This window comes from Manis pentadactyla, chromosome 7 (genome assembly GCF_030020395.1).
Source record: "Manis pentadactyla isolate mManPen7 chromosome 7, mManPen7.hap1, whole genome shotgun sequence".
Classification (NCBI taxonomy): domain Eukaryota; kingdom Metazoa; phylum Chordata; class Mammalia; order Pholidota; family Manidae; genus Manis; species Manis pentadactyla.
Genome location: NC_080025.1, coordinates 117,051,194 through 117,076,374, shown reverse-complemented (window position 1 = coordinate 117,076,374; position 25,181 = coordinate 117,051,194). Strand labels below are relative to the sequence as shown.

Below are 25,181 nucleotides of genomic sequence, written 5' to 3'. Positions count from 1 at the left end.
TTTGAGAAAACAACCTAGGAATTCAAAATAATGTTTTTTTAAAAAATGAGAAGCCATGAATTTTGACATTAAGGAGCCTATGACAAGAAGGAACTTCTTACCTCATCAATATTTCACTTGCAGTATCAATATTTTATTAGATCCATAATCGTCTACAGCTAGCCTTCCTGGAATTCCCTTTCATTCTGTCAGGCTATCTCAACCAATTAACAGCTTTCCCTTGCTTACAGGGTTTCAGGAGAGAAGTTTTAAAGAGTCTACTTTCTACATGGAAGGCATTCTGCCTCTAGCATTTCTGTTTCCACTTTAAAATCTGCTCTAGGAAAGTTTCAACCAATTTATATGGGATAGGATAGCTATGTCTTAATGAAAAATTAGATCCTCCTGTCTACATGCCTTATCAGCAGGCTTCCTGGAATCCAGTGTGCTGTTTTATCAGAGGAAGCTTTCCAGCAAGATGGTTTATGTTCACATTGTTAAAGGGCTGAACCCTTCAGTGAAGCCCCATTTATTCATGACCCGTGACCTGAGAAGAGTCAGGCTGACTGACAGCTGTCTCCTACAAGGCTGGATGGACCAGCTGCGGCTTTAACAGAGAAAGGGGTCATCAGCCACCCCTCCTCCACTTGCAGGGCCAGTTTCTGAAGGAAAGAGCACTTTGAATAGTTCTCTTCAAAACACATTTCCACAAAGTCTGACAGTGTCCTTCACAGGACTGTTTACAACAATAGGGCTTACCTACTAGACGCTCCATAAACCCAGTCAAACAGCAACATGTATTGGTATTTTAAAGAAATGGCAGATTTTTTTTATAGAAAGTAACCCAAGAAACACAAACATGTAAGTACAGATACACAAATTTATGTGTGTGTGTGTGTGTATATACATATATAGAGGCAGACTGCTTGACTGACTGCTGATTCATTAAAGAAAAACCAGAAATATCCCAAAATGTCCATCAATGGAATGGTCAAGCAAATTACAGCATGCTTATACAACAGAGAAAAAATAGGCAAAAAAATTGTAAGCATGTCTACTCTATACCAAATGTTTTCACATTATGTCATTTCATTCTCCCCATTGCTTCCTAAAAATCCTTTTAGATAACAATCACTATCCCTAATTTACAGAACATGAATGAAAAGCCCCTAAAAGGGAAGTAAGTTGCCCTGGGTCACAAAGCTAGTGAAGAGCAAAGCTGACACTCACTTTCAGGTTTTCTTTTCCCTGCTCAGCATTTACCCACTGCATCCCAGATACTCCCCCAAGATCCATATTTGGACTAGGTCAGTACATGGAACTATAAATATGAAATAATGTAGAAACAAAGATCAAACCATAGTATAGATGTATACTATGTTTAATCCATGTGAAATTTTATATGTATACACTAAAACTGATGATAATCAGAATGAGACTGATAGAAAATACTGGAATCAAAACCACCCAAGTTTGTTTTTCCTATGAAGTTACTTAAGCATGTAATAAAAGAAAATCACCAAAATCTGCTCCTCTGTTGCATTCCTGCCCCAGGCTAAGGGAGGTTAAGAAGAGGTAATAAATATAAAACACTTTGTTCAAGGCTGAATGTGGCTGGGCCAGTTTAAGACAGAGACATACCCCATCCTTCATAAAACTCTCAGCTCTTCTGGAGCCAAAGCGGCTAGTAGAGTTTCTTTACTATATCAAGGGATGGAATTTCTGCAAGTTAAAAAGCTTAGCGAGCAAGTTCATGTCTATACAGAAATCTCCTTTTCTAAAAGTTAGTGCTTCTACTATATAGCAAACATTCTTTAAATACTTCCTTCAATTCAAAGAATTTAACCCTGGGAGATTCGATTCCCTTTGCAGTGGCTTTGTCTAAAGAGCATCTACCACCTTTAGTCAAAAAGGATTATCTTGTAATGTTCCTCCTCCTAAACCTCTCCTCAGGCGCAGGGCCTGTACTGCTGTTTAATGGGGTAGCCAGGACTCAAACATGGTTCTCACTCGGGCCTTCACACTGTGCTGTGACTTGCAGAAATAACCAGGTGGAGAAGGGGGTCTGGAGAGCAGGATCCTGCCACCAAAGAGAAACTGGGAATTCACAGGAATAACTGTTCTTCCAGAGACACGCTGAGAAATAGCTCACTACATTTACAAAGCTCTGTTCTCAAGCCCCAAAGCTGAGAATGGGGCAGGATGCGACTTTTATCTTGCCCCTTGGTTCTTTCATTTTTATATGGGCAGCAGAATAATGGAATGTTGATAAAAGTTTTCTGAGATTGTTTTTAAAGAGAAAATGGCTTGTAAATACAATTTCCACTGGTGTCAGTTTCTTTACGAGAAGTATTTCTTATTTTTTAAAAATGTGTAAGTAAAAGTTCTTCAACTGGTTTCCCTTAAACCCAGCTTTGATTTAAAGTTACAGTATTATCTTAGTTCTCTTCTTGACTACTACTAATAAAATATTCTGATTCAAGAATCTAGGAAAATGCTTGAAATGACTGTTATAAGATTAGATAATAGTATTATTAAATTTGAAGGTAACAATATGACCCATAGTTCTTTCAAATCTTCCAAACAACTATTCACAAAAAAAGTCAGTTAGCTGAAATAGCTGGTCTCATTCTTGGCCTCTGGCTGCAGTCCCAAGGGTTTAATAATAAGGACATCTGTTGAGTTTTCTTTAACATGGCTTTGCATGTATTAAAAGCTTTGTATGTATTATTTGCATGTATTATTTCATTTAATCTCCAATATAATCCTAAATAGCAATTATTATTATTACTGTGTTGCTACAAGTTACTGTTATCCCATTTTATAGATGAGGAAACAAGACAGAGAAGTTGAGTAACTTGCCCAAGACCACTCATCTGGTAAATTGGGAGCTAGAGCTGAACCCCAGACTGTCTGGCTGCAGCAGCCAAGGGACTGTCACATCATCTGGTACTCTCTGCAATGGCCATTCAGTGGTCTGAAGTCAGGCGGGTTGCCACTGTTCCCAAACACAAACTCAAACTCACATCTCTCATCATTTTCACTGCTTCCCTGGTCCTCCCGAGTCTTCTGGCACACATTGCTAGCCTTCTTTTGATGTAGACCAAGACATTGGTGTCTCGTCCTGAAGAGGGAAATATAAAACACCAAGCTTAAGAAAACAAGAGCTTTCCACGGAGCAGCAAGAAAAAATACAGAGGCCTTTTGCCATGCCCTTCCAGGAAAACCTCAGAGAGAACAGACTGCTCCTTCAGCCGTTCCTTACTGCCAGCAGCACTGACATTGCTATTACTAGAATGCATACAGAGTCAAGTAAAAGCACCTAGACTTCCAAAGGTTAAATCATGTGACTGATTACCTGACCCATGCTTTTGTGTTAGGATGCTGAATGTTTGATAAATAAGATCACCTGCCACTTCGTGCTGGGAAAATGACCATACCTCATTACATGTGGTTTGTAAGCAAGAATTCCACAGTCTTAAAGTTTGCATGCTTTTGGTGAAGATGCAAAGAGGTGAATCTCAGGTTGCATCCTGATGAACTATTTTTTTCCCCTTCTTAACATTAAGTCTGGAGAAGCCTCATTTTGAACTTCTGTTTTATATTATTCTTCCCCTAACACTAGTGACATCATAATCATCTCCAGGTCCCCAAAGCAGTCGATTTTACATGGCAATATAACACATTCCAGATATGACAACAGAGTATGCAACAAAATGAAAAACTACCCTAGTGTTAGAGAAAGCACTGACAAGCTAAATAGTTATAATAATAGTCACTAAAATGGCTCTTTAAAAGTACATCAACAACTTCTCATCTTAATCTTTTATTTAATTGTATGTCTTTTTGGCTATGTTTTCAGACTAGTGAGAACATGCCCGTGCTTAATCCTCAATAAAATTACCATGTTTTAGAAAAATATGACACACCTGTTATAGATTAAGTACATGTATAATATGCAGCTATTAAAAGATGTTAAGACCAAAGTCCTAACATTTCAAGTTTTAAACAATGAGAACAAGATGTGTGCTGAAAATCTGCCAAGTATCTACAAATTATATTAAAGATGTGATTATATTTTTTGGATAGTTTTAGGCAACAGGTTGACAGGATTTAATTTATAGAAGAAAAGAAATAAAGAAACAATTTTAAGTTATAGGTTATGTGATTTTACATATTAATCCTTATTTAGTTCACAAAATACACATTAACTACATGTCTTCAAAATTCATTAAGTTACACATAATTTTTTAAAGGAAGATATAGATGTGATTAGATACTTGATTAATACTTATACTGACTGCAGAATAAAAATAAAAACCTGTCTATTGATGGGTTATGTGGACATACTCATGTGTACACAGGCTATAATGCAGGCACTTGCTGTACTTCAGTCACAGGGACTAACGCACTCAGTTTCTGCACCAAATCCAAGTTTAACACTAAAATTTAACTTTATAATCTCAAATATGAAGGAGATACACTCCTACTCTCCAAGATACAGGAGGGAGAAATGAGGTGAGAGAAATTCTACCTTAAGAAAACAACCCCAAAGTTTGGTGGGATGATGAAAACTCTCCCTCTCACAAGGATCTCTACATTTCTGCTTGAAACAACCAACAGACTGACATCAAGGGGCTCAGGGAATTCTAGAAATGATTTTGTTGTCCTGCTTTTATACCATTCCCCTAACATCCCAGGATATCACTGACTCTCAGTTCAGTATTCTGAAGTGAAAGGTCTTATTTTAAAGAGCTATCTTAAATAAAAGAAGACATTATTTTTAATGTACAAAAGATACATAATTAGAAACTCATGGCTCTTTGTTTCTAGAAGCCAACATCAGTGCTTTCTAAATAAAAGCTAAATACTGACATAATTACCAATAACTTATTTTCTTTGTTGTCCTATTTCAACCTATGCTGTAGAAGAATCATAAGATGAAACGTTGGTAACAGTTACATAAATTTAAGTCCAAGTTCCCAACCAGAACTTACTACGGGCAGAGAAGAAATTAATAAACAGAAATATGTAAGAATTTGGGGGAGAAAAAAGGTTACCACTAAAGGCTATTACTATTTATGTCTGGAGTTAGGAATCTAGGGGCAGGAAAGAGAATCTGAACAATAATGTGAACAGTAATGAAGCTATAGATTATGTACTATGCTCTTATGGGAAGGAATAAAATTAGTAAAAACAATGGAAGCCAAAGGCCAGTATTTATTCTCATCTAGGAGAATCATATTTGCTCTGGTGGATCATGTTACGATTCTGACCACCCTCCGCCCCTTCGACCTGGAGGAAACCTTACGATGTTGGGCTTCATACTGGGACCCGTGATGCTGTAACTGCTGAGAGCGCCGGTAACAGCCGTCTCCAGCCTTCAGGGCCTGCTTAAACAGCTTCTCTGCTTCAGCAATGGTTGTGGCCTCCTCTTCAGCCAAAAGAATATAAGCAGTTGCACACCTGTCCATTCAGATAATAGCCTCATCAATTCCAAACCCAAGGACATGGTAACAGCTGTAGGAGTACATGCAGAAGGGCAAGGAGTTATGCCAATACATGCAGAGTGGCCAACCGGTTCATGCACCCCTGTTTGTAGTTGTTGACACAAAATAATGGTACAAAAGAAAGGTCTGTATTTTAGTTTGAGAGGTAGGATGTGTGTTGTTAGGAGCATGGAGCTCACATAGGGACTTGGCCCCTTATTAGTGTGTCGCTTTGGGCAAGTTATTACTCTGCCTCCCTGATGGAGAACAACATGGAATTATTTGTTCACCATGTTGTTGTGAAGGTTAAGTAAGGTGATGCATGTAAAGTGCTCGGTACAGTAGCCAGCATGTGTCACATGCTCAAAAAATGCCAACTAACAATGGTGATGATAATAGCTGTTATTAAACACCTTCTTCCAACAGTCAAAATTAGAGATAATTACTAAACATAGATTCTTTAAGGATTTCTTCAGAAAAGAAATTCATTAAATCAAGTAAATTCCTCACTGAAAAACCGGTGCTTCAACATCTCGTTAGTTGGCACTGATTTTCTATCTCAGAGAAGAACACTGGTAGAACCTACAGGTAGTGTTATTTCTGAAGAGCTCAAAATTTAATTCAGCCTCAGCAGCTAACAAGCATTAAATCGCATGCCTTTGATAATAATAGCTATCAGCTGTTGCTCAGTATATATTAAGTACTATACCAGGCACTTAACATGTATCATCTCATTTAATCCTTCAACAACCTCTAAGGTAGGAAGCCAAAAGGGATAAGCCACAAACTAATGAAAAAGGGGAACTCTCGGAAATTAAACCTTCCATATCATGTAAGAACAGCCCAAGTACCAAAGAAAGGGAATGTAACAGGGAAATGGTGAGCAGGGCAGACCACAGAGGCCCTGATGTGCACAGACCCCTTGACTTTCCTTCTTCTCCCCTGACTCTCTTGTGGTTATCTCTCTACTTAATCAGAACCTCCATCACATCACAAGAGAGAAACAGAAAGTGAAACCAAATGGTGCTTTTACTACTCATAAGCTGCAACAGCAGCTAGGAAAAGGAGGCTGAGCTTACCACTACTGTGAGGTTTGGGGTTACTAGTTAACCTTTGCATTGAGGCAGGCTCTTGTAAATTCTTCAGCCTATCCCTCTAATTTCAGGCAGGACTGATCAATGGGGCTTTAAACTGAATGTGGTAAGATAGGGAGAAAAATGCCCAGAAAAAAGCTCAAAACCCATATGGAGGGCAGTAGATAAATGGCTTAGAAAGAACAACAATGATGCTGAAACTGCCCAGTGCCTCACTTGAGGAAGTAACTGGCATAGGCATCAGAGAGCAATACTTACGGCTTCAGATGCCAGCATACAAATACAGGTCAAAGGTAATGAAGTGAAATCAAGACTAATACTGCGTGGCAGACACAGGGTCAGAGGAATTCGCTCTAAGATTATAGTTGGTGGGCTGGGAACTCAAGACAGGTTGGGGCAAGCTTGCTGCTTTGTTTATTTATATTTCAAATAGTATTCTTAGGAGGAGAGGCAGAGTAGCACTACTGGCCAAGAAAACATACATCTACGTTTGGGTAGAAACTCATGAGTTTGGGTAGAAACATGCTAAGAGCTTGTGAGTGAAGGAGAAGGAAAAGAACAATAGAAGTGCTAATGGTTGGGGAATGCAGAACAGACTGCCAGCTTAATGGAAGAAATAGGTGATGCGTCCTTGTCACAACACAATACACACACAGAAGCAAGAAGTATGGTGATGGGGGGTGTCAACCATCCAGATATCTGCTAGAAGAAGTCTCACTTGGTTAGAAGTAGGGCACCCGACAGGTTCTTGACTTACTTGGGTAACAATTTTATCTCCCAGATGGTAGAGGAAGCAATTAGGGGAACTTCAACTCTGGACCTAATTCTGACCAAGAAGAAAAAAATAGTTGGTGAAATGAAAATTGATAGGAACATTCAGAGAGAGTCACTATGTCATTTTTGGAGTTCAGGGTAATCAAAGAGGGTAATGTGGACTTCAAAAAATTCAAAGAAAAGAGGCATGACTCAATGGTATGAGACTCAGAAGGAAAAATGGTTTAAAGGATTGGGCAGCTTCTAAATGTCCAATCGTATCTGCAATCACAAATGATACTCTCAGGAAGAAATGATACTCTCAGGGTGGTGGGGAGAGGGGGGCAATTAAGTAACTAATATGGCTGCATAGAGATCTCTCTCAAGGTCAGATTTTTAAAAGACATGTAAAAAATGATGCAAAGAGGGCATGTAATGAAGGACCACAAGAGAGAGGAATGAGCTTGTAAGAATACTATCAGGAGAGCTGAAACTCCAAACTGACTGATGCTTGCAAAACAAACTAAAGACAAAATAAACAAAATGCTTCACACAACCATCTATTCCCTGTTTTTAAAGTTGTCACCCTCCCCCCATTTCTACAAAACCATCACAAAATTAAGCAAAAAAGACAAACAACACAACAACAATACCCAAACAAGGGAAGTTTATAGTTAGTAGCAGCAGATAATAAAGAGAAAGCAAAGCTCTTTAACTCCTATTTTGTTCCCAGCTTCTCTGTCAAGGAGAATGATTGTCAGGCTGAAAAAAGGGAGAAGAAATTTAACTCTAAAATGGGCAGAAAGATGTTAAGACAGAAAACAACTGATCTATTCTAAATGAATTACTATACTGGGATGGGCAAATCCCAAGAAGCCAACAGTCCTTGCAGGCAGGCCACAGAATTGCTCTCTGTAGATAGGTCAGGAATCACAAAGAATGGAGAGGTACTAGAAGATGAGATGACAAATGTAGTAAAAATGTTCAAAAAAGGGAAGAAGGCAGACTTCCCAAACTACAGAACTGTGATTTAGAAAGATATTCTAATGGATTATTACAGGGATGGTCTCCAAGCATTTTAAAAGTAAAGTAGTGAACCCTAGAAGCTAGCTTAATTCACTAAGAATAAATAGATCAGGTTGTGCTAGCTTAATTTACTCTAACAGTTTTACCATATATTAAAGATCCATAGCTACAACTGGCATTCTTCAGATCAAAATGCAGAAATACAGGCTGAATCACAGCATAATGGGGTGGTTTAGTGATTGGCTGAACAATACCAAAGGATGATGAATCAAGAAACCATTGGAGGGTGGTTTCTGTATGTCATATCCCAGTGTTCTATCCCTGATCTTGATATTTCTATCAGAAACATGGATGATACACAGAAGGCAGGCATAGCAAATTTGTAGATGACAAGGAACTGTAAAATAAATATGTTGCATGACAGAATCAGAAACCAAATAGATCAACTGGTCACAACAGCAGGATTTCCAATTCTCAAGTGAATCTTTTTTTCTAAGACCTCTGAAGATGATTCTGTATCCTTCTTCAGAAAAGTCATAAAATAGTTTAACAATGACCACTTGGCAGGGAGACTGTTGAGGTGATTCAAGCACCAGATGGGTGGCGGAGCTAAATGACCTTTAAGGTCTCTGCCAACCCTGAGCTTATATGACTCCACCTTTAAGAATCTTTCTCATTTTCTGAGATCTCCAAAAGAGATTCCCCAGCCTTTCTTGGTTACGCATAGAATGTTTAACAACACTAAGGATAGCATCTCCTCCTCTTATCTTTGTCTTGATCTTTAAATGTTTTTAAAGTGTAATTTTTCACTTTATATTTTTATTATGTTTTCCACACTAGCAGAGGTTCTACCTAGAAATGTGATGGCATAGATGAGCATTCTACATCTGGAAAAATTTCCCTGTTGATATATTTTAATATGTAAAAGACTATTTATTTTATGTTCTCACATCTCACAGATAGCCCTTGAAGGATTTAATTGAGGTTCAAAACAAAGCCACTGAATTGCTCTCTAAAATTAAAACCACCTTCAAATGGATGCTCTCCACACACACAAATATTTTTTTATAAATTAATACAACCCCCAAATAATCCTCAAGTTCAAAGGCATAGTTTAATATAAACCATCAAGAGCAACTGAATACATTTGGAAAAGGATGAGACTTCCTTTTTAAGAGCAAGATTCTCTCATACTTACTCATTTATCTCTAAGGCTTCATGAGCTGCTGAAATCCTGGCTTGGGGGTTTCTCTCTCTCCAGGCTTTCTGCATTACTATTTTAGAAATAAGAGAAAAAAAGCAAACCAATCAAAACAAATAATTAGGAAGACTAAACATAAGACAATAGCTAAATCAATGGCTTTCAGTTTGAATTTCAAGAGAATATTTCACTTACCAAGTGGATCAGCTCAAATCACCAAAGTCACACAAATACACCCTAATTAGCTCTTCCATTGTCCTTCAATTACTGTATCAAAACTTTCCTGCACTTACCAAACTACAGATCTACATCTTATAGACTAATGCATAGTCTATAATCTTAGAAGCTTAATCTTGTTTAGAGTTCTTAATCAAGAAAAGAAAAGGCACTCTAACAGAGATTTTTCTTTTGCTCATTAATGTCATTTGTTGTTAGAGAATACATATTATTTTACATATTTTGAGATGACATTGTTACTAATCTCTCCCTTCTGCTTAGACACAACATAACTTCTATTGGTCATGTTCCCAAACACTTGCTAGAAGTTGTGGATATGAGAACATTTTAAAACCATTTGAAGAATTATAAGTTGGATCAGAAAAGAAGTCATTAAGGGGATAAAGAGGCACAAAATCTCAATCATAATACGAATTAGTCATGGGATGAAAGTACAGCATAGAGAATATCATCAATAGCCTTATAACATCTTTCTATGTTGGCAGACAGTCACTACACTAGTTGGGGTGGACACTTAATAATGTAGATAACTGTCAAATCAGAATGTTGTATCCTTGAAATCAATATTTTATATCAACTTTACTTCAATTGAAAAATATTTTTTAAAAGTGCTTTAGACTTTTGCTTAACATGTGTACTTGTTCCCAAAGTTTGCCACAAACTCAGTTTTTATATACCAGAGCAGTTTGTGAATATACTGTGGGAAGCTCAATGGTTGGCATATTTATTATACTATGGTGTTCCACCATGGCAAAGAGTACATTTTTAGAAAAGACCAACAATCTTCTTATTTAATTTGTTTTATAAATATGTTTCTTCTAAGTTAATTTCTTAGGAGCATGTAACTACTCTCTTCTGTAAATTTTTTTTTCGACTATTTAATTTGGTATAAAAAATATTAGTAGGATTATTTGGAACTCAAGCAATGTGAAATGCACACTGAACAAAGTCTTTTCTAGGATGGAAAAACAAATATGGATTCCAGTAGCCAAGGCCATGCCTATAAATGCTAGTGAACCTATAAATACACATAGGAATCACTATATTTTTAATCATTTGGATTCACTGAGTACTAATTTCCAACTACAGTATGATCAAGGGGAAATGACCCTTCAAACTATGTCAATCACAGATTTAACTTGCTTCATAGAAGATCTATACTTCTTCAAAAAACATACATCCAAGTCTGGTGTATTTTTAAAAATAACATTTTATATCATGATTAAGGGACTCATTTCTACATCAAAACATCATTGTGAAAAAGCCTTTTTTGAGTATTAAAATTCTAAACAGAGGGAGGTGCCAAGATGGCGGCATGAGTAGGACAGCGGAAATCTCCTCCCAAAAACATATATATTTTTGAAAATACAACAAATACAACTATTCCTAAAAGAGAAACCAGAAGACACAGTACAGCAGCCAGTCTACATCTACACCTGCGAGAACACAGCGCCTCGCGAAGGGGGTAAGAGACAAGCCGCGGCCTGGCGGGACCTGAGCGCGCCCCTCACCCCAGCTCCCGGCGGGAGGAGAGGAGTCGCAGCAGGAGGGAGAGGGAGCCCAGGACTGCTACATACCCAGCCCCAGCCATCTGCACCGGAGCGCAGACACACAATGCGTGGTGTGCTGGATACTAGGGAAATGGAACAGTAAAACCTGCAAGCGGGTCCCTGCAGCCAGCGCCCCTGGGACAAAAGAAAAGCGAGTGCTTTTTGAAAGTCTTAAAGGGACAGGGGCCTCACAGCTGGATGGAAGCGTCCCGGCACACTCAGCCCAGCAGCTGGGAATCCTGGGGAACTCTGGGCGCCCTAACATCTGGGGCGGCAGGGTGGCTCTGAGTCCCCTCATGGTGATAAACAGCCTCCCGCCCATTCCCCCTCTGGCGCAGCCCTGCCATAGCAGAGCAGCAGCCTGAAAGCGGTCACGCCCACAGCAACTGCACGGAACTTACTCCACAATGGCCAGGCAAGAATCAGAGACCCCGTCTGCACGCAGCTGCCCAGCACAAGCTGCTAGGGGTCGCCGTTCTCCCAGGAAAGGAAGGCCAGGAGCAAGTGGAAAGGGACTTGGTTCTCCCAGTTGACACATGCACAAACTGCCTATGACTACCTCTAGCGCCATGAAAAGGCAGTAGAATTTGATACAGACCAGACTAACCCAGACATCCTCCCCGGAGAGGGAATCTGGGGAGATAGATTTAACCAATCTTCCTGAAAAGGAATTCAAAATAAAGATCATAACCATGCTGATGGACTTGCAGAGAAATATGTAAGAGCTAAGGAGGGAGAATACAGAAATAAAACAATCTCTAGAAGGACTTAAAAACAGAATGGACGAGATGCAAGAGGCCATTAATGGAACAGAAATCAGAGAACACGAATGCAGAGAAGCTGATGCAGAGAGAGACAAAATGATCTCCAGGAATGAAAGAATATTAAGAGAACTCTGTGACCAATTGAAATGGAACAATATCCGCATTATAGGGGTGCCAGAAGAAGAAGAGAGAGAAAAAGGGACAGAAAGGGTCTTTGAAGAAATAATTGCTGAAAACTTCCCCAAACTGGGGGAGGAGATAGCCTCTCAGACCATGGAAGTACACAGAACTCCCAACACAAGGGACCCTAAGAGGATAACACTAAGACACATAATAATTAAAATGGCAAAGATCAAGGACAAGGACAGAGTATTAAAGGCAGCCAGAGAGAGAAAAAAGGTCACCTACAAAGGAAAACCCATCAGGTTATCATCAGACCTCTCAACAGAAACCTTACAGGCCAGAAGAGAATGGCATGATATATTTAATACAATGAAACAGAAGGGCCTTGAACCAAGGATACTGTATCCAGCACGATTATCACTTAAATATGAAGGAGGGATTAAATAATTCCCAGACAAGCAAAAGTTGAGGGAATTTGCCTCCCACAAACCACCTCTACAGGGTATCTTAGAGGGACTGCTCTAGATGGAAGCACTCCTAAGGCTACAAACATGTTACCAGAGAAATAAAATCACAGCAAAGAAAGTGGAACAATCAAATACTAACTAAAGGAAAAAAATAAAATCAACTACCCACAAAAGCAGTCAAAGGAAACAAAAAAGAGAATTAAAAAACAAAAACATACAAAGAATGGAGGAGGAGGAATAAGAAGGGAGAAAAATAATCATCAGACTGTGTTTATAATAGCTCAATAAATGAGTTAAGTTAGACAGTAAGATAGTAAAGAAGCTAACCTTGAACCTTTGGTAACCATGAACCTAAAGCCTACAATGGCAATAAGTACATATCTTTCAATAATCACCCTAAATGTAAATGGACTAAAAGCACCAATCAAAAGACACAGAGTAATAGAATGGATAAAAAAGCAAGAACCATCTATATGCTGCTTACAAGAGACTCACCTCAAACCCAAAGACATGCACAGACTAAAGTCAAGGGATGGAAAAAGATATTTCCTGCAAACAAGGAGAAAAAAGCAGGTGTTACAGTACTAGTATCAGACAAAATAGACTTCAAAACAAAGAAAGTCACAAGAGATAAAGAAGGACATTACATAATGATAAAGGGCTCAGTCCAACAAGAGGATATAACCATTATAAACATATATGCACTCAGCACAGGAGCACCAACATATGTGAAACAAATACTAACAGAATTAAAAGAGGAAACAGAATGCAATGCACTTATTTTAGGAGACTTCAACACACCACTCACTCCAAAGGACAGATCCACCAGACAGAAAATAAGTAAGGATACAAAGGCACTGAACAACACACTAGAACAGACGGACCTAATAGACATCTATAGAACTCTACACCCAAAAGCAACAGCATACACAGCCTTCTCAAGTGCACATGGAACATTCTCCAAAATAGACCACACACTAGGCCACGAAAAGAACCGCAGTAAATTAAAAAAGATTGAAATCCTACCAACCAACTTCTCAGACCACAAAAGTATAAAACTAGAAATAAATTGTACAAAGAAAACAAAAAGGCTCACAAACACATGGAGGCTTAACAACATGCTCCTAAATAATCAATGGCTCAACAACCACATCAAAATAGAGATCAAGCAATATATGGAAACAAATGACAACAACAACACAAAGCCCCAACTTCTGTGGGACGCAGCAAAAGCAGTCTTAAGAGGAAAGTATATAGCAATCCAGGCATATTTAAAGAAGGAAGAACAATCCCAAATGAATAGTCTAATGTCACAATTATCAAAATTGGAAAAAGAAGAACAAATGAGGCCTAAGGTGAGCAGACGGAGGGACATAATAAAGATCAGAGAAGAAATAAATAAAACAGAGAAGAATAAAACAATAGAAAAAAAATCAATGAAACCAAGATCTGGTTCTTTGAGAAAATAAACAAAATAGATAAGCCTCTAGCCAGACTTATTAAGAGGAAAAGAGAGTCAACACAAATCAATAGAATCAGAAAGAGAAAGGAAAAATCATGACAGAACCCACAGAAATACAAAGAATTACTAGAGAGTACTATGAAAACCTATATGCTAACAAGCTGGGAAACCTAGGAGAAATGGACAACTTCCTAGAAAAATACAACCTTCCAAGACTGACCCAGAAAGAAACAGAAAATCTAAACAGACCAATTCCCAGCAACGAAATTGAAGCGGTAATCAAAAAACTACCAAAGAACAAAATCCCCGGTCCAAATGGATTTACCTCGGAATTTTATCAGACATATAGAGAAGACATAATACCCATTCTCCTTCAAGTTTTCCAAAAAATAGAAGAGGAGGGAATACTCCCAAACTCATTCTATGAAGCCATCATCACCCTAATACCAAAACCAGACAAAGACCCCACCAAAAAAGAAAACTACAGACCAATATCCCTGATGAACATTGATGCAAAAATACTCAACAAAATATTAGCAAACCGAATTCAAAAATACATCAAAAGGATCATACACCATGACCAAGTGGGATTCATCCCAGGGATGCAAGGATGGTACAATATTAAAAAATCCATCAATATCGTCCACCACATCAACAAAAAGAAGGACAAAAATCAAATGATCATCTCCACAGATATTTAAAAAGCATTAGACAAAATTCAACATCTATTCATGATAAAAACTCTCAGCAAAATGAGTACAGAGGGCAAGTACCTCAACATAATAAAGGCCATATATGAAAAACCCACAGCTAACATACTGAACAGCGAGAAGCTGAAATCTTTTCCTCTAAGATCAGGAAAAAGACAGGGATGCCCACTCTCCCCACTGTTATTCAACATAGTACTGGAGGTCCTAGCCATGGCAATTAGACAAAACAAAGAAATACAAGGAATCCAGATCAATAAAGAAGAGTTAAACTGTCACTGTTTGCAGATGACATGATATTGTACATAAAAAAACCCTAAAGACTCCATTCTGAAACTACTAGAACTGATATCAGAATACAGCAAAGTTGCAGAATACAAAATTAATACACAGAAATCTTAGGCTTTCCTATACACTAACAATGAACTAACAAAAAGAGAAACCAGGAAAACAATTCCATTCACAATTGCATCAAAAAGAATAAAATACCTAGGAATAAACCTAACCAAGGAAGTGAAAGACCTATACCCCAAAAACTACAAGACATTCTTAAGAGAAATTAAAGAGGTCACTAACAAATGGAAACTCATCCCATGCTCTTGGCTAGGAAGAATTAATATTGTCAAAATGGCCGTCCTGCGCAAAGCAATCTACAGATTTAATGCAATCCTTATCAAATTACCAACAACATTCTTCAATGAACTGGAACAAATAGTTCTAAAATTCATATGGAACCACCAACGACCCGAATAGCCAAAACAATCCTGAGAAGGAAGAATAAAGTAGGGGGGATCTCACTCCCCAACTTCAAGCTCTACTATAAAGCCACAGTAATCAAGACAATTTGGTACTGTCACAAGAACAGAGTCACAGACCAGTGGAACAGAATAGAGTCTCCAGACATTAACCCAAATATATATGGTCAATTAATATATGATAAAGGAGCCATGGACATACAATGGGGAAATGACAGCCTCTTCAACAGCTGGTGTTGGCAAAACTGGACAGCTACATGTAAGAGAATGAAACTGGATCATTGTCTAACCCCATACACAAAAGTAAATTCGAAATGGATCAAAGTCCTGAATGTAAGCCATGAAACCATAAAACTCTTAGAAAAAAACATAGGCAAAAAATCTCTTGGACATAAACATGAGCGACTTCTTCATGAACATATCTCCCCAGACAAGGGAAACAAAAGCAAAAATGAACAAGTGGGACTATATCAAGTTGAAAAGCTTCTATACAGCAAAGGACACCATCAGCAGAACAAAAAGGAATCCTACAGTATGGGAGAATATATTCATAAATGACACATCTGATAAAGGGCTGACATCCAAGATATATAAAGAGCTCACGCACCTCAACAAACAAAAAGTGAACAGTCTAATTAAAAAATGGGCAGAGGAGCTGAACAGACAGTTCTCCAAAAAAGAAATTCAGATGGCCAACAGACACATGAAAAGATGCTCCACATTGCTAGTCATCAGAGAAATGCAAATTAAAACCACCATGAAATATCACCTCACACCAGTAAGGATCGCCACCGTCCAAAAGACAAATAGCAACAAATGTTGGAGAAGTTGTGGAGAAAGGGGAACCCTCCTACACTGCTAGTGGGAATGTAAATTAACTCAACCATTGTGGAAAGCAGTATGGAGGTTCCTCAAAAAGCTTAAAATAGACTTACCATTTGACCCAGGAATTCCACTTCTAGGAATTTACCCTAAGAATGCAGCAGCCCAATTTGAAAAAGACAGATGCACCCCTATGTTTATTGCAGCACTATTTACAATAGCCAAGAAATGGAAGCAACCTAAGTGTCCATCTGTAGATGAATGGATAAAGAAGAGGTGGTACATATACACAATGGAATATTATTCAGCCATAAGAAGAAAACAAATCCTACCATTTGCAAGAACATGGATGGAACTAGAGGGTATTATGCTCAGTGAAATAAGCCAGGCGGAGAAAGACAAGTACCAAGTGATTTCACTCATATGTGGAATATAAGAACAAAGGAAAAACTGAAGGAACAAAACAGCAGCAAAATTATAGAACCCAAGAAAGGACTAACAGTTACCAAAGGGAAAGGGACTGGGGAGGGTGGGTGGGAAGGGAGGGAGAAGGTGGGGGAAGAAGAAAGGGGGCCTTACGATTAGCATGTATAATGTGGGCAGGGTGGGTACGGGGAGGGTTGTGCAACACAGAGAAGACAAGTAGTGATTTTACAGCATCTTACTACGCTGATGGACAGTGACTAATGGGGTATGTGGGGGGAACTTGGTGTAGGGGGGAGTCTAGTAAACATAATGTTCCTCATGTAATTGTAGATTAATGATACCAAAAAAAAATTCTAAACATAGTAACTTTGATACTTAAAAGAAAAAGCCCTCCCACTCAGCAGCTATCTAAAGGATTTTTCCATACTTGCGTCTGCAGGTCGCAGATGGTCTGAGTCACAAGTAAAGAATGTCTGGTGGTCCTGGGCAGAGAGATTCATGTCATAGTAAGTCAGAGGCTCTCGTCCTGTCACCCAGGTATACCTGTAAAGGGAATAACATGGTCAGACACTTTTGAGAATATAAAGCGAGATTTACAAAATATTAAGCTGCATGGCAGTTGAACTATAATCCATTAACTGAGTACTAAAACAAATTTGCCAATGAATAAAAAAATATTTTTAAAAAATCCATCCTACTCTCCATTTAAGAAGTATATCAATAAGTAAGAAGCAAATATATTCCCCTCTATTTTGCCTCAAAATTTTACTGGCACTAGGCAATGAAAACCTTCCCTAATTAGTATTATGAATAGGCATTTCCAAAAACCATGAAAATTCTGATTTGTAATTACTAAGCGAAATTAAATTCCAACATAAGTTCTGTGACATCTTTATAACCACATTCCATGTAAGCTTCGAAATATTTTGATTTATAATATATGATGAAAACAGTAACTAGTAGAAAATTTCTAAAACTGACACACTTTTGTACATTATCCCAGTTCCAATGCTACAATATTTATAAAACAGAAAACTCAAAACATTAGAGGATAGTATCAAAAAATGGAAGCACTAAACACTGTTACAATGACCCCTGCATGAACCAGCTAAAACATTTGCTGCTGTCTTTGCTCTCTGAACTAGACCTATTTGTTTCCCAAGCTGTCAAAATGCTTACCGATTATATTCAGCACCCCTAAATAAATTAAGCGGATTTCGCCATACTTTGCATTCTGCAACAAAGAGAAATATGAAAATGTTACACACAGTTCAGAGACACTACAAGCTAATTAATTCAGCAAAACACCCTTCCTGGCCATTTGATAAGATAACTTTATTCTCTATCTTCTCCATAGGAAGCAACATGGAAAAACTCTGCGTGGTTAATCAGGAAACACAGCACAGGCACCAGGACCTTGGAAAGTTACGCCTAATCTCTCTGAGTCCAAGTTTCCTTATTTGCTAAATCAAGGTACACGCAAAATCAGCTAGTTCATAACATCCATAGTCATTTCAAAAGGTCTAAGCAGATTCTTTGAATTTACTTCTAAAATTAAAGTAGAAGGTATAGGTAGAAATAAAAATATTTTGTTAGTCTAAAATATGTCTTACAATAACTTTATATATGACAAGCTAAACTTAAGTTCAAGAGTATAACATGCAAAGAGCCTTATATTTTAATTAGGGTCCATGTCAATACTTGATTTTATGATAATTCACCTAATTGCTTTTACATTGCCATAAAGGAACGATAAGAAAATTAATAAAGTTACTACTACTGCAGTGAAAAATGCTATGAAAACAAATTATTTTAAAGTATTTAATATTGTTTATTTATGCAGCTACATGTATTAATCATCATACTAATATCATAACGCTAACATGTACTAATAGATCATGCATCTTTATTACATAAAGACCACAGAAATTTAGAACCACAGGACTTTAACTCAGAGAAGCCAATCATTAGCTTTGAAGACTGTGTTATAGTAAGTGTGTGACTAATAAGCTACAATTCTTTTAAAACAGCCTATGATTAAGACTTTCTACTGATTCAGAATACTACATTTCTTTGGATGAATAATGTTTTATTAGAAAATAAAATCAGTTAATAGTACTTAGAACATCTATGTGTGTAGTCAGCCAAAAAACACACCCAAAGACATATACACACAAAAGTGAGCAATTATTACAGAAATCAAAAGAATATTAAAGGCCATGGATGATTCATTAAGATCCTACCCTCAGTCCTGTTACATCCTCCCACCCACCCACCCATCCAATGAGCACTGAGCACCCAGTGGGGGGGATAACATCCATTTATGACACTAAACCTAAACCACCAGTTACAACACAGCGTGAAAACAAGTAACATAAAGCACCACGGGAACACTTTCTGTAATTTCAATAAATTTGTGTTAAAATAGTGAATGCACTTCCAGTATATATAACTGGAAGACACATTTTTATTTAAAGATAAACCTATCTTTAAATTAGAGCAGGATCCCATTTAAAATCTGCTCAATGGTTACAAACAAGGGCCTTAATTTTGTCACTTAGCTTAACTTGTCATTTGGGATCTTTCAATTTAGTTCTTAAGAAACTGAAATTCAATGGTTCTCACTTCATACGGCACTAACTAGAAAAATTATGCTTCCCTTAAATAATTACTTTTTTCCCACATGCAAAGCCCCTTAGAGAGGTCAGTAATGCACTGTAGATCATGGCCTGGTCACACTGGTGAGCCAAACACCCCTGATTGCTGTTCTAGGACTATTACAACTCTGAGGTCCTCACCACTCCCACCTGCTCCTCACAGGATGTCTTCCAATATTCCAAGTGCTCTTCTTAAAGCTTCAAACATATGGCAAAGTTTGTTTTTAGCCTATAACAAACATGCACACAGATTTATGACAAAGGATGCTTATGGTGGTGTTATTTACAACAAAACAGAGACATTTTAGGATCTCTGAATTTCAACTAAAGTATTAGTAGAAAGGTTATGGCAAATAACTTGTCTCCAACAAGTACATTATTATATTGCCTGGAAGGATAAGCACCATTCCAATATCAACTGACAAATTATAAAGCAAACTACCTTCAATAAAAATTTCAACTCTATTATATATTGGATGCAAATGAAATTATTTCTACATAAAAATAACTCCAAAGAGAAATGGTGTGTATATAATTACTATGGTTACTATTAAGCAGTGTCTAGGAAGTGCCACATACCACCAGCAGGGGGTGCTGCAAACATTTTGAAATAGTGTTTTTATGACTTATTAGAGAACTGAACTTTTTGAAAGAAATCATTGTTAACATTAGTGTCATACATGTGGCCTGTACTCAGATTCTTCAACTATCCATGAAACTTAGAAATGAGGATCTAAGTAATTGTAATAGATGTAAAATGTCTGAGTAAGGAAAAGAACTGGGATGAAGAAATATGAAATGCCTTCATTAGCTATATACCCTTCATAGTTAGGATGCAGGACAGGTATGTTTCCTTTTAAGAAATAAGCTGCCTAGAGGCTGAATATGAACACATGTCAAAGTTTCACTTCAAATTAGGTCACAGCTATGTTGATTTCTTCTTTACTGCTCTCTCTTAATCTTATCTTTACTACAAAAACTCTCTTAGTCTGAAATCACTCTAGGGAACATATCCCATAAATACCAGACTGTCTGATGGTTTCGTGACATGGAAAAAGGTTGTAAATGCCAAACATATTAGAATATGAAGACTTAAGTTATGAAATTACACTTAGGTCTCCAGAGGGTAAAAGTCTTTCCACATGAGATTCAGTTTCTTATCTTATTTGTGCTTTTGAGGAATTAATTACCTATTTAAACCAGAATTAAAATTTCACCTCCAAAAGAAATTTTCCATTCTCCATTCATATCAACATTTGCAATGCTCTTTAGAAGCTCTAAAAGTGGCTGGCACCCCACCAAGGGCTTGCTAACATACATTAATACCTCACTTAAAAATATGCCCCCAATACAATAAACATGCTCTCTATGGTTCCATCTGTAGCAGCCCACAGAAGATAGCCCACAGATGCTCACAGAAATGTTCAGACCTCAGCATGCATGAGATGATGCAATTCAAGAGAAAGAAAAGCAGTAAATATTGGAATAGTGCTTGTTTAGTTCCCAAAGTCTGCAGAACAGATTCCCTCTTTTGTCATAATTGGATGATAAGTTTCTGTGTGGAGACAAAGAACATAAAAAATAATGCTTACTACCATCAAGGACTTCTAAATTCAAGCTCCAATCTTTTCTTCAGTCTTCCCTCTCCCCATTCGCTACCAAAACTTCCCATTTGAGTTGTAACTATTTCATGCCTTTTCACTCTCATTTACTCCTCTAGAAGGCCCGCCTCATCCCTCATGGGACTGTGTGCCACATGGTACAGAATGGCTATTATGCATTAGTCCCTGCACTAGGCCCAGGGTTACAAAAAAAGACACAGTGTATGACCGAGAGGAGCTCATAGCCTTGGTAGAAAAATGAAAAGATTACTGAACTGCTGTCTGGCATTAACTGAAGAAGCTTAACAAAAGGAATAAATGTACTGAAAGAATCACAGACTTTCCCTTTGCTATAGTCCTCAAAGAAAAAGAGAACTTAATTCTCAGAAAAACTAAAGGGTTCTCAAAGCATAGGGCTTTTAATCACATGGAAGGAAATATTCTACATCCAACTAAACTCTGAAAACCTTTTATTTCATAAAGAAAAAAAAAGATATAGAAGCCTTACTCCTTCAAATACATAAATTACTACTTCAAAACCTACGCAGATTTCAGATGCTAAAAAGTTACCACCTCTTCTCAGAAACTAAAACCTAATAATGATGGTAATATTATTATTACAAACAGCAGGGACAGCAACTTTTGTCATAGCTCTAAGCTTGATTTTCACTGAGCCTTTCTATAAAGGGGCTAAAAGCTCAAGTCATCTATCTCCCTTACATGAGTCAGTGAAGAACATACCGTAGGCTCTTTTACACAAGAGTAAAGCATAGAAAAGCTACATAATTTCCCCAAGGTTCACAGTAAATGAGATAAAGGCCTGGTGTCCAACCTGCCCAACAATTACCCACTATATGCAACATGCCTGTTACCCTGCAACAGCATAATTTTAAAATTCTGTGACTTCATCAATTAAAATTTTCACTAAAGAGAAAGTTTTCAAAACTCCTCTGTGGAAATGTTAGGCATTGCTTAATAATACTTCTAAATATTTTAGTTCCAAAGAACAACAGACAAGGGCCCTAGTCAAAGTTTCATCAGATGTAATAAAACAATCAAGATTAACTCTAAGCCAGTCAATTTCTGACATGTGATTCTGCATATATATACATATATATATATATATATATATATATATATGTATATATATATAAAATACATATAAGCTTTGATATCTCAGAAATTATTAACCAATTCTCCACATCATACAGGTCAATTTTAAGCAATCATTAAGGGTAACAAAATATCCATTTTTTTAATAATTAAGTTTTAGATGTTTTCATAACTTTTTGAAATAATTATTTTGGAAAAAAATTAGAAGTAAAAGCACAAAGTAACATTTAAGTAGCTTTCAAGTCAACAAATATGTTACTCCGTCAAATTCTTGTACAGAATGAGAAAAGGCGTAAATAATTATGATTCCTAAGACCATCTTTATTGATCTGCTTTATTCAAGATAGTGTACTGCTTTCTTCAAGAATATTGCTAAAATGGTTAAATCTTTAATTGTATCTCTTACACATTTTTCATTGGTCTCAACTAAGTCAATCAGCTCTACCAAATAATGTAGAAATTGTGAAACAAGTTAATTAAATAAATGTTCACCAGATGATAAATTCAACTGGAAATATAATCTATACTAGAACACAAATTTTAGTGACAACAAATGTCAAAAGATATTGTAAGTATTGACTGGGAGAATCATTTTTAATACATACACAGATTTTGGCAAGGACAAACTGAGTTTCCCTTGACTGAGGCTATTAGAGAGCAACATCAAAGGTCCTAGACATGTAGCAATTTGCAATTTTGCTGAGGAACATATTCAAAATGTAAGCATTGAAGATCTGGGCATAAAAGTGAGTTGCTGAGCTAGGGAGTAAGCCTAGCTGAACCCTCAGTGTCTCCATATGCCATCCTCCCCACCATATTCATAGAGAAGTCAGTTCATCTGGAGGACACTGCCAAATGGTCGTCTTATGACTTGATATTTCTGCATCACCTCCTTTAATCCTCAAACTACTCCATGAAGGAGATGTTTCTGTTATTCCACGTGTGCAAATTCAGATACTAAGGAAGATTTAGTGACTTGCCCAAGGTCACATGCTGAAGTTATGGAGCCACGACTAAGGCTGCATCTGTCGGACCTCAGCCTGAGCTCTCAACTATCAGCAATCCTGCCTCTGAGCTGTTTCTAAAGTAAGTTTGGTCAATGTCACTTTAGAAGTAATATCATGTATGGTAGTACAGGATTTTAATGAAACTATTTATTTTATTGTTTAATAATTACATAAGTCTTGAGTTTTCAGACCTCACAGAGGGTCTAGTCTAAACTTTTTAGTTAGCACTTAAGACCTTGGACTCTGAAGTTAGACTGCCCAGTTTACCAGTCATATGACCTTAGGCAGATGGCTTAACCTTGCTACATCCCAGCTTCCTCAACCATAAGATGGAGATAATAGCACCTGCTCCATGGGGTTACTGTGAAGATTAAAGGTGGTCATACATGTGAAGCTGATAGCAGGCACTAAGAGGGTGGGTTGTTATTACAACTGCATGGCTTTCTATGGAGAAAATTATCTGCTCTCATGTTAGGAGAATTTGGGGATCTCGTAGGATATATTTTGCACTCTATCTGAATTTCTTCACCTTCATTGCTTTTCTTTACTTTGTTACCTGTATGTAATCAGTGCTTGAATTGCCTCTAGTGATAAAATGAACTTTAGAATTCCAGGTGAAATTCGTATAAAAAGTTTTATATAAAGATATACATATATATGATACATATGTGATATATATATATGTAATATATATATGATACATATGTGATGTATATCTAGTATAGATTAAAGAGATTAAAATGAGATGATTTGTAACTGGAAGCCGAATCACTATAACCAGAGTTTGTCTAAAGATCCAGTTCTATGTAAGAGGCAATTAAAGTGTCTCAGAGAATTTAAACTTGACTTTGGCAAGGATATTTCTCATGTGATATAGCACCTTGCACTTCTCCAAATATCTTGAAGAAGGTGAATAATGATGCAAACCTTTGTCTTTATGGCATCTTATTTGAGAAAAGGGCAAATTATCAAACAGATGTTCCCATAAACCCAAATTCAGAAGGTTACTGCATTCTGGGAATCCCTTCCCCTAAGACAGGGAGAAGTTGGCAATGTTTTCAATCCCCATGACTCATCAGCTCATAAGCTGAGATGAGTAAAGAAATGGTCACAAGAAACATGGTGACATGGCGAATATATTAGCAGGGTTTATCAAGAAAGCCATTTAGCTCCAAAGTATATCAAAACGAGTGAATTGTGAAACGTTCATAAATGTTAACCTAAGCCAAACAATCTGGAATCTGGTGAGATTAAGAAGCTGTGTCATTAACTACATTTTTCCTCTGGTCCACAGATAAAGATCACTGTAATTTTGAGGGGGGCTATACTCTGGCCACTTTGTACAGATCCAAAAGTTAAACAATATATGAACAATCTGCCCTGTAACACTCACAGCCTCTGGCTCCCCATTCCTCCCACCCCAAATCGTTCTTAGGTAGGCCAGGTCTTTCAGCTTTTAATCAAAACAAATGATTCTGTAAGGAAAGAACTATACTCTGAGTTTTCATACAGACCAATGTTTATAACTGGTATTTTCTATTTATTTTGAGCTTTTTCAATAATTTTCTCAAATAGGCAGTGCTATTAAACTGCCTTTGCCAATGCCCATGCAACTTTGCTAGGCATGCTGTATTTCTTGTAAGATTCAGCAAAGAGCTATCCTATGATACTTCAGATACTCCAAGAAAATCAGTAGATTGACCCATTTGTTATTAAGGCAGTAGCCACTTTACCATTATTAAGACAATAGGAACTTAAATTGCTCTGTTTTAAGAAAATGTATTGATTAACCTCAGTTTTGCACCTTTTTCCTTTTATTTAGTTGAGAACAGATTATGAAACAGAAAGTGATAACAATAGACACAATGTACTTTTATATTTTTCTTATTCAAAAATAAAAATCACTACAAGAAAAGTGGAAAATGGTATTAGTTCCATGGTATCTGGA

General features: G+C 37.2%; 1 protein-coding gene across 10 annotated transcripts in view; it reads right to left on the bottom strand.

Annotated features, from left to right (window-relative positions):
* ST7 (suppression of tumorigenicity 7) overlaps positions 1–25,181 on the bottom strand; it is a 263,640-nt gene that overhangs the window by 85,119 nt on the left and 153,340 nt on the right. For 8 of the 10 annotated variants that reach the window (XR_008998535.1, XR_005028842.2, XM_057504700.1 and 5 more), the window contains exons 4-9: positions 18,035–18,089; positions 17,283–17,398; positions 9,540–9,615; positions 7,320–7,388; positions 5,291–5,445; positions 3,006–3,103 (exon numbers count right to left, since the gene is read on the bottom strand). Coding sequence is in view for 8 of the 10 variants with exons in the window: in XM_057504700.1 (XP_057360683.1) it covers positions 3,006–3,103; positions 5,291–5,445; positions 7,320–7,388; positions 9,540–9,615; positions 17,283–17,398; positions 18,035–18,089 (569 nt within the window). In the remaining 2 variants the exon portion in view is untranslated. The remainder of the gene's footprint in view (positions 1–3,005; positions 3,104–5,290; positions 5,446–7,319; positions 7,389–9,539; positions 9,616–17,282; positions 17,399–18,034; positions 18,090–25,181) is intronic. The other 2 variants (XM_036905696.2, XM_036905691.2) reach the window with 1 other exon arrangement.